Source organism: Phocoena phocoena, chromosome 2 (assembly GCF_963924675.1).
Source record: "Phocoena phocoena chromosome 2, mPhoPho1.1, whole genome shotgun sequence".
Taxonomy (NCBI): domain Eukaryota; kingdom Metazoa; phylum Chordata; class Mammalia; order Artiodactyla; family Phocoenidae; genus Phocoena; species Phocoena phocoena.
This window is the reverse complement of record NC_089220.1, coordinates 37,431,432-37,445,513: the sequence shown is the minus strand read 5'-3', so window position 1 is coordinate 37,445,513 and position 14,082 is coordinate 37,431,432. Positions and strand designations below refer to the sequence as shown.

The following is a 14,082-nucleotide window of genomic DNA, read 5'->3' as shown; positions in this document are numbered from 1 at the left end:
GCTCTTAGTTTATCCATTTTGAGTTAAGTTTTGTAAGTCTATTTTTTTTTTTTTTTACCTTGAGATTTTTTTTTTTGAGCAAGTTTAGGTTTACAGAAAAACTGGGGGAAAAATACAGATATGCCCCCTAATCGCCTCCCCAACTCCCCCTATTAATTTTTGCATTAGTGTGATATTTGTTACAATTGAGGAGCCAACATTGATACATTATTTTTTTTTGATACATTATTATTAACTAAAGTCCATAGTTTACATTAGGGCTCACTCTTTGTGTTGTACATCAAAGCATGTTATTTTGATATTATTATTTAATTTATTTAATATTTAATATTATTTTAATATAAAATTGCATATTAATATGTGAAAAAAGCCAATCTGTAAAGGCTATTACTGTATGATTCCAACGATATGACATTCTGGAAAAGGCAAAACTATGGAGACAGTGAAAAGATCAGTGGTTGCCAGGGCCTTAGGGGGAAAGAGGGAGGCATAGGCAGAGCAAGGGGATTTTTAGGGCATTGAAATTATTTTGTATCATGCTATAATTGTGGATACACGTCATTATATATTTGTCAAGCCCATAGAGTATACAACACAAAGAGTGAACTTTAATGTAAACTATGGGTTTTGATTAATAATGATGCATCAGTGTTGGTTCAGCTATTGTAACAAATGTACTGCACAGGTGCAGGATGTTGATGGTGGTAGAGGCTATGTAAGGTTTGGGGAGAGGAGAGGTGGGGGAATGTGAGAACCCTCTATCCTTTTCCTCAATTTTACTGTGAAACTAAAACAGCTCTAAAAAATAAAGTCTATTATATTTTTTAATGAAACATATTGATAATTTAATTGTCCCTTCTAGAGGAGTAAATTGTGGTATAATTATATAATGAAATACTATACATTAGATAACAAATGAATTAGATCTATAAATTATAAACAGGGATATATCTCAAAAACATAATGCTGAATCAAAGAAAAGCAATTGTTGAATGATACCATTGATGTATATTTAAAAGAACACATAAAATATTGTACACTGGTTATGGGTATACAAATATGTGCATAAAAGTAAACAATGGACTGGAAGGACTCATAACAATTGCCTCTGCAAATCATGAGAGGAGATGGGAATATGGCAATGATTAAAAGAAGCTTAGGTTCATCTGTAATGTTTTACTTCTTTTTAAAAATAAACGAAATCACTAATCATCAGGGAAATGCAAATCAAAATCACAATGAGATATCACCTCACACCTGTTAGAATGGCTATTATCAAAAAGACAAATAAAGATATACAGAAAAGGGAATCCGGTACACTGTTGGTGGCAATGTAAATTGGTGTAGCCACTATAGAAAACAGTATGTTAGTTGCTCAAGAATTTTAAAAAGGACTACTGTATGATCCAGCAATTTTACTTCTGGGTATTTACCCGAAGAAGGCAAAAACACTAACTTGAAAAGGTATCTGCACCCCCATGTTCATTGTAGCATTACTGATAATAGTTAAGACATGAAGCAACCTAAAAGCCCATCAATGGATGAGTGGATAAAGAAAATAAATACACGTATGTACACACACAATGAAATGTTATTAAGCCATATAAAAGAATGAAATCTTGCATTTGCGACAACATGGATGGAGCTTAAAGGCATTATGCTAAGTGAAATAAGTCAGACAGAGAAAGATGAACACCATATGATCTCATTTATATGTGGAATCTAAAAAACAAAAATACAAACCCATGGATACAGAGAATAGATTGGTGGTTGCCAGAGGTGGGGGGAGAAGAGTGGGCAAAATGGGTGAAGGTGGCCAAAAGGTACAAACTTCCAGTTATAAAATAAATAAGTCATGGGGGTGTAACATACAGTATGGTGACTATGGTTAATAATACTGTATTATATACTTGAAAGTTGCTAAGACAGTAAATCTTAAAAGATATTATCATAAGAAAAGAATTGTAACTATGTGTAGTGATGGATGTTAACTAGGCGTATTATGGTGATAATTTCATAATATATACATATATCAAATCATGTGTACACTCAAAACTAATATAATGTTATTTGTCAATTATATCTCAATTTTATTTATTTTATATCTCAATTTTAAAAAGTAAAATACAATAGACTGGAAGCAAATATGACAAAATACCAAGGGTAGTTCATTCTAAGTAATGGGAATATAGATATTTATTATATTCTTTTAACTTTTCTGTAATTGTTATAAATTCTCAAATAAAACACGGAATGGGTGGTGAGGAAGTGAAGACAATACATAGACAATTCGCAAGAAGCTGAGAACAGAGACATGAGGCAGACCATGTTTGGGTGCTCTTGGCAGCAGTTAAGTAGATAGGGAAAAGTCCACGTTTCAGGATAAAAAAGATAACTCCAGAAGAGAAATTCTCTATGAACTCCAATATATATCATTAACTGGAAAAAAAAGAGGGGAGCAATTTGCAGAACAATATGTACAACATCCTGCTTTTGTTTAGAAAACCCAACTTTTATAAAACACAATTATGTATTTCAACACGTGTGAATATATACATACAAAAGAAAAAAAAAACCCTCCAAATGGCAACACTGGTTACTTCTGGGAGGAGAATGCAATTGTTATAATGGTCAAATAGGACTTCTGCTTTTCTTGTATTTGAATTTTTTTACACCACCAAGGTATCCATATATATCTCGTGTAATTTTTTGTGGCAAGTTAACTTCTCATTTCTGTGAAAAAATTTCACTGTAAGAAAACAGCTGACTGACATTCAATAACCTCATGTTTTCTAACAGAACTTTTGAAACACTTTTTAAATGCCTTACTGCAATGAGCACTGTTGAAATTTTAGAAATGTTCTCATGAACAAAGGTAGTGATTTTATGTTCTGCTTCTTTTTTTTTTTTTCTTTCTTTTTTTTTTTTTTTTTTGTGGTACGCGGGCCTCTCACTGTTGTGGCCTCTCCTGTTGTGGAGCACAGGCTCCGGACGCGCAGGCTCAGCGGCCATGGCTCACGGGCCCAGCCGCTCCGCGGCATGTGGGATCTTCCCGGACCGGGGCACGAACCTGTGTCCCCTGCATCAGCAGGTGGACTCTCAACCACTGCGCCACCAGGGAAGCCCTGCTTATTTTATTTTTAAAAAATATAACTTGATAATGTGCTCTGCAATTTTTAAATGTCTTGAATTTATTACAAGGGTCTTATTTTCTAAAATACAACATGAATCTTCAATGTTCATACGAGATTTATGCTTGTAATGAGGTAGTTTTACATTCTTTATCAAGCATTCTCTTCTGTTTTTTCTTTTAGTTCTGATTGAGATCCCCAAAGGGAATTTTCTTCTTTCTTTCTCTCTCTCTCTTTTTCATTTACTGTTCATCTCCATAGCTAGCAAGATTTGTTGAATGAACTATAGAATTACTGAGGTCTTTGGCGTCTACCCTGTCCTTGCCCCCCTCCCTTTATTTTTTAAAGAACCATCTGTTTAGGGTGATTACAGTTCACAGCTATTTGGATAGTAGGCTGGATTAGGTAATGCCTAGTGGTCACTTTAAACCTTGTGATTCAAACAAGAATTATAACAGAGACTTATAACCTCTTATTATGACCCTTCTAAAGCTATTAACTCATTGTTTCTCTTTGGAGAAACTTGAAACTTTCTTAGATGGGTGTCTACAAACTTTTTACGGACAGGACAAGATAGGTTCCTTCGACTCTATTCCCTCAGTGAAAAGGGAGTAAAATTTTTTCCATTAAATTTCAGTATCCTCATAAAACCAATAGAAATATTTCCTTTGTTTTTGCATGCTTCGTCTAATACAGTTTATTAAATTTTAGTTTTGAAAGGGATCTTAGAGAACATCAAGTCCAACGTCTTCATTTTATATGTGAGGACGTGGTGTTTCATGAAGACGGAGCTAGTGCCTAAAGGTATACAGCAAATTATAGTCAAAGACAAAACAAAGTCAAAACCAAAATTCTGCTCTTCTGACGTCATCTGTAACATACTGGCTTGAGTCTGTTTCTTTTATTCAACATACTTGTTTTGTTGTATTTACTGGAGAAAACAGATACAGAATGGGAACACAAAAGTCAATACCAGTTTGGCACCAGCATCTTCATGCAGAATGGAATTCATACACAAAAATTTTCACAAGGATGAACAAGAGTTCTGTAAAAAATGAAGAGTTCTTTATCAGGGTCAGGATTTGAGAAACCACTGCTTGCGAGCTGGGAATCTGAAGTCAGCTTTATGATAGACTTGCAAGGGCAAGAATAAGAATGTAACATATTATGACATGGAACACCTTAAAGTCCCCCAAAACAAAATTCTATGATCTTTCTGTTCTACTTACAAAACCATCTCATGGAAAAGTCACCAAATGGTTCTTTGAATGAGAGTTTCAAGTGAATGATATGGAATGGCTATATTTGCAGATCTGCACTGTCTAGTAACATGTTTGAGGGCTAACTGGAAGGTAAATATAAGACAATATAGTTATTATGTCCTTTTAAAATAGGTAATAGACACACATACACACTTCTAATGAGGAAGCTAAGAGCCCTCCTGAACAATAATGTTGAATCAGAAAAATCAGGTGCTCATGGATGTATTGTGGATTATCTGACATATATAGAATATATTTATGGTGTCTCTGTGATTCTACTAGCAAACATCCTTCCTACACTCACCCCACAATCCATGTCTCAAGCAGTTGGGGTTGACCAGATGTGTGATAGGTTCTGACTTCAAACCAAAGAAGAAAGTTCAGTCTCAAGTATGGTGGGATAGGAGATAAATTGAAGAACACCAACATTACTCCCAGAGCATGTCTAGAAATCCCAGTGCATCCCCTGGGAGGTAGTCCTTGTCGTGGAACACATGAAAGGCCTGCAAACTCTGCAGTCCTCATGCTGCATTCCTTAGGGTCGTTCACGGGGCTCTTGGTGTGCCATTATTTGCTTTACAACCCTCTAGTGAGGGTGGAAGGTTGGGGGCGTATAACTTCACATTCAAAGTTCTCCTAAGTCACTTGGGGCTCCTTTAAATAACTGCAACTGTAGCAGTCATGATCTCATGTCACCAAAGTTCAAGGCCTTGGGCTTCTTCATATAAAATCCAGGATTAATAATAAAAAATTGCCTTACTTCTCTTCTCAATAAGTAAACAAGACTTAAAGCTAAACACACAACTCTCTTCCTTTATCACAGATTAAAAATATATCCTTATTTATTGAACAAACAATAGTTTTGGTTACCTTCAAGTTGGGTGTAATTTCATCCACAAGCAATAAATAGTGCAGCTCTTCTACTGGTAAAGAAAGGCAACATCCACTATTACCGTTGTTTACTGAACAATTTAACAAACTTCTCAGCTTTACATTCTACCACTCCCTTCCAGGTACCTTGATGCTCCAGACAAACTGCAATCCATTTGTTTGCCAAACAGGTCTAATACATCCCATTTCCATGTTTTGGTTCATCCGATTACTTCTACCTAAAATGTATCCTCTGTCCCACCACACTGCTCTTAGCCCACTGAAATTTTATTTCACTTATTTCATTCGTTCATTTATTTCAACAATGCATCATAAAGTTACAATCTGCCTAAGTATTTAAGAAGACTGCACATGATATCTGCTAATAGTATTATAGATTTATGCACTTGGTAAGAAATTGCCATATATGAGCTCTAAGATGCCAGATACATCTAAAGTATTTTGTAATTCTTACCATATGACCCAGCAATCCCACTCCTGGGCATATTATCCAGACAAAACTATGATCCAAAGAGATACATGCACCCCTATGTTCATAGCAGTACTATTCACAATAGCCAAGACATGGAAACCACCTAAATGTCCACTGACAGATGAATGGATAAAGACGATGTGGTACATATATACAGTAGAATACTATTCAGACATAAAAAAGAGAACAAAATAATGCCATTTGCAGCAACATGGATGCAACTAGAGATTATCATACTAAGTGAAGTCAGAAAGACAAATACCATATATCACTTATATGTGGAGTCCAAAATATGACACAAATGAACCTATCTATGAAACAGAAACAAAATCAGGGACATTTGAATAGACTGGTGGTTGCCAAGGGGGAGGGGGGTGGGAGAGGGTAGGAGTGAGAGTTTGGGATTAGCAGTGCAAATTGGTATATATAGAATGGATAAATAACAAGGTCCTACTGTATAGCACAGGGAACTATATTCAGTATCCTGTGATAAACCATAATGGAAAAGAATATGAAAAAGAATGTGTATGTATATATACATATATATATATATATATATATTAAAAACGGAGTCACTTTTCTGTACAGCAATTAACACAACATTGTAATTCAACTATACTTCAATAAAAAATAGATTAAAAAAATAAAGTATTTTGTAAATCTACGATTAGCCTTAACATATATAACATAGTTGGAAAATGTAGACAACTTATTTTTAGAAAAGGAAGAAAAATATTTCAGATATAAATGTCATGTTTGGGTTATAATTAATTAATTATATTTATAAATTAAGTTATATGTTAATTTTAAAAATTTACAGCTTGTATCCATGAATAATTTAAATAAGATTTTGGGAATACACTGCCAAGAGAAAGAAATATTTTTAAAATATTTATTTTGTAAAGCTACTTGAAACATTTTGCAGAGTGGAAATGTTGAGGGACTATAACTTCTGTTTTTTCTTTTACTTTTTCAAGTCTGTCATCACAGCATTTCAATCAGAAATTAGCAAAAGTAACACCACCATTAAAATGAGTTTGGTGAATTTTATCCCTTAAGTCAGCCCAGATAAAAGCAGGGAGGGGGACACTGGGGGAACTTTAAATATTAGGGGAATTAGAATCCACTTTATTGTCACCAACCCCAGTTGAGTCCCATAAGTCTGGGCCTGGAGACATTTGGAATCCAGGGGAGTCTTTGTGCTTAAGTAAAAAAATTGATATTTAATCCCTGACTATATCTCATCTACATTTTAATTATAAATATCACTTTAATTATAAAAATCACAGATTGTGAAGTAGTTGGTTATGTGAAAGATTAAAGATCAAACTGTACAAAGTAATATTCTCAAGAACATATTTATATAGCTTATTACTAGAAACTAAAGTTATATCCCCATATATGCAGAATATTTTCTTCTCAGATTTTATTTTAATTCCAAAGAAAATAACATCTTAAAACTTATTTGGATACAAATCACATTCTATACAATGGGGTATTATAGTAATTACATGTAAAACATTTCAAGAATCTAAATGATTATCCTTTAAATATTTGCATGAAAAGTGACAAAATTTTTACTAGATGAATTGGATGCATTTATTTACAATCTAAACCTTTAAAACAGCTAGAACAAGAAGTAAAATGTAGACTATTACATAATTTTAAACTTTTTTAGATCACCGATCTCTCTGAGAAGCTGATGAAAATTGTAGAATTTTTCACCCAGATAAATACACATACTGAAGCCTGTCTAGGGACTGGGACTGGGTATTCATTCAATAATTATTATGCGTGCTCTGTCCCAGGGATCCAGAAGTAAATAGAGGCACAAGCCACTTTTCCTCATAGAGCTTACATCATGGAGATGAAAATTTAAGAAAATAATACATAAATAATCACAGGTTGTGGTATGTGCTACAATGGATTTCAGTTATGAGAACCCCTAATTTAGGACAAGGGACAAACCTCAAATCTGAAGAGGTAATATTACCGTAGTAACTATTTTCTAAAAAGAGAATCCATTTTACATCTCATAAGAAAATGTCATTATGTAACAAAGGAAACTTTAAAAATATGTATTAAATCAAATATTGCAAACAGCATAATAGGTAAGTGTATGAACTTTTAAAACCTGAGATAATGGACTTTATGACATTTAAGGTTGAAATAAACCCAATGATGTTGTAGACATCATGATATAGTATACATCATAAAGCTATTTTAAAATTCACTTGGCTTTTAGAAAATGACAGGAAAATACCCTTTAAAAACACACTTTAGATTTCTGTCATATCCTGTCACTTACAGTACTAGGAGCTAGGCTTTTTAGACATCCATGGAAAGTGCACCAAGACTAAACATGATGAAAGGAAAAAAGGACAAATTAGCAGATACCAGATAGTTGAGGTTAAAAAGTTAGTGTTTATTTCTGTAAACATTTTTATTTAAAAAATATATTTCTTTAATTTTTCTTTGAATTTTCCCTCCTGTGTGTCTCACAAGGAAGGCATGGCATGCTTTGTTTATAAAGATTTGTAGTGGTCTGGTGTGCTTAAAAATGAAGAACTTTCTAAAATGTCCTTTGTAATTAGCATGTTAAAACTTATTTTTATTGTGCTATTTATAGCCTATGTAACCACCATTAAAATCCAAGTATAAAAGTTATTTAAAATGCAAGTTTAGGGCTTCCCTGGTGGCGCAGTGGTTGAGAGTCCACCTGCCGATGCAGGGGACACGGGTTCGTGCCCCGGTCCGGGAAGATCCCACATGCCGCGGAGCGGCTAGGCCCGTAAGCCATGGCCGCTGCGCCAGCACGTCCGGAGCCTGTGCTCCGCAACGAGAGAGGCCACGACAGTGAGAGGCCCGCATAACGCAAAAAAAAAAAAAAAAAAAAAAAGTTCAAGTTTAAAAGCTGTGGTCTCTCCCACTGCGGAGCACAGGCTCCGGACGCGCAGGCTCAGCGGCCATGGCTCACGGGCCAAGCCGCTCCGCCGCACGCGGGATTCCCCCAGACCGGGGCATGAAGCCGCGTCGCCTGCACCGACAGGCGGACTCCCAACCACTGCGCCACCAGGGAAGCCCTAAAATTTTTCTTTTTAACTTATGTATATAACAGCAAAAACTGGAAGAACATGACCAAAATTTGACAAAATAATAGCATAGTAACATCCACCACATCAAATTACTTTCTCAAACTATTGCCTCTTTCCTTTCTCAAAATAATCTCCACAGCAAACAACAAAAACTCCCTTCAGAAAAACTAATTCAGCTATAAAGTTGCATTTTAAAAACTGGGCCTTATTGATGTCCAGATTAAACAGTTTGGTTTTAAATCTAGAGTAAACATTCTTCATTAACAAGAATGAAATTGCTTTGGCAATAAAAAATCTTTGCATATAAAATTGTGTGATTATACACAATTTTACTCAAAATAAAAACATTTTAACATTTACTCATCTTTATCAAACATTTTATGAAAATCTGCCTTTAAATTATACTCATATCACTGAATTAATTTTTATGTTGTCTTTGAAAGACACATTTAATAAACATTACTTGTAAAGAAAGCTAGTAGATAAAATTAAATTACATAAATCTACTATAGTAGCATTGCTTTATATTAGGTCTTATAATGACGTTCAGGAAGCCCTAGTTTTTGCAGTTCACATGTCATGGCACTTTATAATTACAAAATGAAATGTCCATATGTTTATTTTGCTTGTAAAAGTACCTGTTCTTTGTATTATGATTAATTCCTGGATTAATGGATTAACAGCCAACTACCTACAATACTCAGTTGTGGATTTTACTGAAACATGTTTTATGCATAAGTTTTAAAAATAAAGTTATGAAACTTTTCACTACAAGTACAGTGTCAGAATGATTATATATAGAGTCCAAAGCAGTTTGAACCTTAAAGAATTTCTTCAATGTCTTCTATTTCTAAAAACAGTACTTATATTGAATAAAATGCTTCACAGGAAAAGACTGCTAGAATGAAAATACTAGATATATTTTATAAATCTCTACCAGACAATACAGAAACAAATGCATAGAAGGCAAACAAAACACCCTCCAATCTTGAATTTGGCTTTTATTTTAAAATACATTTAGCATGGAACTATCATAGGACAGAAAATAAAAAATCACAAAGAAATGGAATATTTTTGAATACCTTTTAAGCTAGATATAAAAATTAATAAGATAGCATATACTCAAATTATGGGAAATAGTCCCTAAAATTTGATTCAGTGAACACATTTTGAAAGAAAAGTTCTTTGCACATTTTCCAACGTACCGATATGTTCCTAAGTGCCTTGGTTTTCTGTTAACTAATAGGTAAATGTCGAAAATTTAGTTGTTTTACTTACAATTATCAGATTCACTATTGGCAAAAATTACCACGTCCCTAAATTCTCAATCATAATTATAAAAATATGAGCTCAAATAGTTATGCTGCCCAAAATAGAAACATCTTAAGTTATACCTCTGGATAATCAGACAGATATTGCACTAAGTCAGTAATTCCATACCTGATGCTCATTTACATGGAAAGTTAATTCTCTTCTTTATGAAAAACTTACTACAAATAATGTTAACCTAATTACAATTACACTTCAAAATATAAAGGCACGAACAGAATAAAGAATAGTTTAATATTTATACTCAAATATTCCACCATGAAAATAACAAAAGGTTGAAAAAAATAATAGAACCTAAAATACTGATACTTTAAAATTTTATAATTTACCACAGTAGCTAATAAATGGTATTAAAAGTTAACACTGCTAAACCCAATCATTTCCAAATAATTTAGAAAAATGGTTTGTTTACATATGAAATGTGCATTGTCCCATCTATAAAGTTCAATTACAGTTCCATTCATTGGAAATATCTACCTGTAGTATAAACGATCAAGACAATGTACAAAAAATATATCTTGTTCCTATAACTTACAATGCACAGAAAAATACCTACAAAAATGGAAATATTTATCCATTTAGGTTCCCAATAAATTAGTGAGAAAGTTTAGTCCATTCCACATTTCTTTCTAAACAAAGGCTAAAGAACTGAAGGTGGTTTACTGCTAGCCCTGTTAGCTTGACAGATATTTTTTAAAATATTTGTCTGATTACATGTAACTTAAGATAAAGTTAGTCTTATTTTTATATCACAGTATACATGGCATTTCTTAATTCAGCAACAGAAAGGCACAATTAGCAAGCAATAAAATTCAGTACCTGAATTATTAAACTAATGTCCAGAACAAGTGCAAATAAAGTACATTCAACACAGTGTACAGAACTGGGAAACAAAAAAAAGGAATTCAAAAACTAATTTTTCTGAAAATTTGGTCCATTAAAAATGCCTCCTATGTTCAACATCATGAGTAACATGAAAGGTGATGGCAGTATAAAAAGAAGCAGGAAATCAATATGTGGTAGCATACGAATTCTGGTCTAGTAATTATGCAATTTGATTAGGAAATGGCTCCCATAGTAAATAAACATTAAATGTATCTGTTAATAACAACATACCTGTATTAAGTCCAAATACACAGGCACAACTGTTTGCATATTATTATTGATTTTATAATACACCCCCATGGTTTAAAAAAAAACTTAGGTATATTATTTTATATATAACATATATTAGATACATAATTATATATTATGTTCCTTAATATATATTATATATAACTTGAATCCATAACAGCATAAAACTCTCCAAATATTACATGAACATTCCAAATGGATACTTATCATTTTCTCAATGTTGAAATAGCTCAGCTCACCTAAAACAATAACTGGATGTGCAATGATAAAATGCACTGACTCCTATGAATTTACTTAAATAATTATTTAAGTTAAATTCCTGCAAAAGCCTAACTCTGATTTGGCTTTTAACTAGAATATGGTTTTAGATATCAGTAACTGATACCCTCCTTTCTTATCGTAAACAATATTTCTCCATCAAGAGATACCAATAAAGAAAAATATGTAAGGAACAAAAAATGTGATCGAGAAACCAACCATTCCATAGGTAATATACCGATAAGGAAGTTCAACTTCCATGTGCTGTCTTGCTTTTCGAACATCATCACATGGTATATTGAAGATTTTACAGGCTAAAGGAATAGTGATCCTTTTCATTATATCTCTGACTACTAGTACAAACAACATCCCTACGAGAATCCGCAATATGGCTTTTCCAAACAGAGTCACTGAAATGGGGGGCCTAGGTAAAGGTAATATATCCAGAGGAGGATCTAATATTAGACCCATTTTATAGGTAAAATGAGATCCACATGCAATCCCAGCACCACTTCCTAGAATCTCAGCTGTGTCTCCCCGGGATGTACTCCAAGTGTCTAGAGTGAAAGAAAAGATCCCCAAGGCTAAATGAAGCCCGATGATGATTAATGGAGCATATTTGTGAGTTTGGTTGAAGTTGTCAATCAGGTCCACAAATGGATAGAAGATAGCTAAGATTAAAATGGTATATACGAATCCAGCAATAACATCCTGAGAAAAGAAGAAGGTAGAGTTGTTTAGTATAATACTTTTTTGGCATTTAAGGAAATATATATATATATATATATATTTCACATTTCAATGTTAATAAATGTACATTTTTAAATATGTCACATTCTTAAAGTAAACTTTATATAATAGGTACTAAAAGCTGTTTTAATAATACTAAAAAGATTCATTGATGATAATAAAATGATTATGCTTTTATAGCTCTGCCCTTTTACAAATTAATACATATATGCTACACACAAATGTATATTCAAATGAACAATAAACTATGCTTAACGTATGTAGTGATTTCTGGGGAAAACAATATACAGCTGACCCTTAAACAACATGAGTTTGAATTGTGTGGATCCACTTAACTGCTGATTTTTTTCAATAGTAAACAGTAGTACAGTACTACATGATCCCCATTGGTTGAATCTGAGGATGCAGAACTCCTGATACAAAGGAACTGCAGATACAGAGGAACCAAGTTTATGAAGGGCACTCTGTAACGATAGGTGGATTTTTGATTGTGCTGACTTCCGCGTTGTCCAAGGATCAACTGTACTTATTTTTCAAAGACTTCATCTTCATGCATTTAATATAATAATCACACATTTAAATACATAATTATTTCCATGACTAAAGAGGATACAAAGCCTGTTTTTCCTTTTCCCATTCATTCATTTATTCACTGAACAAATACGTATTGAGTACCTACATGTGCCTGACGCTATTTTAGGGGCTGAGGATACACTGCTTAATAAATGAAAAGATTCCTACACCATAGAGCTTACATTTTAGTGGGGATGACTGACAATAACCATGTGAGTAAAAAATAGATAAATATTACAATTTCAGATTGTTATAAAGAAATTAAAACAAGACAATGGGATAGAATGATGAAAGACCCTATTAGAGTGATTAGGGAAACCTGTCTGAGGAGGTGACCCTTGAGCAGAAATCTGATTCCAAAAAAGAGTCAGCCCTATCTTTAGATCTAAGAAGAAGTGTCCCAGGTAGACGGAATACCAAGTGCCAAGGCCTTGAGGCAGAAAAGAACCTAGTGAGTTCAAGGAACTGAGAGAAATTCTGTGTGGCTCAAATAGTGAGAAGAGTGATGTGATATGAGATCCAAGAGACAGACAGATGTCAAATCATGTAGATAGGGCCCCTGTAGGCTAGGTAAGAAGTTCAGATTTTATTTCAAAAGTGATAGGGAGCCTGAAAGATTCCCAAGTAGGAGTGTAATAAAATCTGATGGATATTTATAGAAAAACATTTCATCTGCTGTGTAGAGAATATATTATAGGGGTAAAGTATGGAAGACAGGAGACACTAGTGGGAGGCTACTGTAGTGGTTCACTCTAGATATGGTCCATATAAAGAGACGTACATAGATGGATTTAGTAAAATATTTTAAAATTAGAGTTGACGAACTTCAACTTGGTGATGATCTGAATGTAAGAGAGAAGCAAAAGAAAAAGGGATCAAAAATGACTCCTACTCCTACTTGTAGGTACAAACAACTGGGTAGAAAATAGAAGCTGGTTTATTGGAGGAAATAACACTATTATTAAAAGAACTTTCCTTTCTGAATCATTCCTGACATGAACAAAACTGTTTCAGAATTTCCACCTTAAAACAAACAAAACGAAACCCTGGGATCTAGTATCACTGAAAAATTTATCGGAAGAGTTGCTTATATTCACTGCCTCCACCTTCTCACTTCTTATTTTTTCCTAAACTCATCACTGCATTGAAACCACTCTTTTCATGGATACTAACTAGTGACCTTTATG

At 33.6% G+C, this 14,082-nt stretch overlaps 1 protein-coding gene across 1 annotated transcript in view; it reads right to left on the bottom strand.

Moving 5' to 3' along the window:
- Positions 1–11,731: 11,731 nt before the first annotated feature.
- Positions 11,732–14,082, bottom strand: part of SGPP1 (sphingosine-1-phosphate phosphatase 1) — a 33,783-nt gene continuing 31,432 nt past the window's right edge. Inside the window, exon 3 of the mRNA XM_065872867.1 lies at positions 11,732–12,283. Coding sequence (XP_065728939.1) covers positions 11,732–12,283 — 552 coding nt within the window. The remainder of the gene's footprint in view (positions 12,284–14,082) is intronic.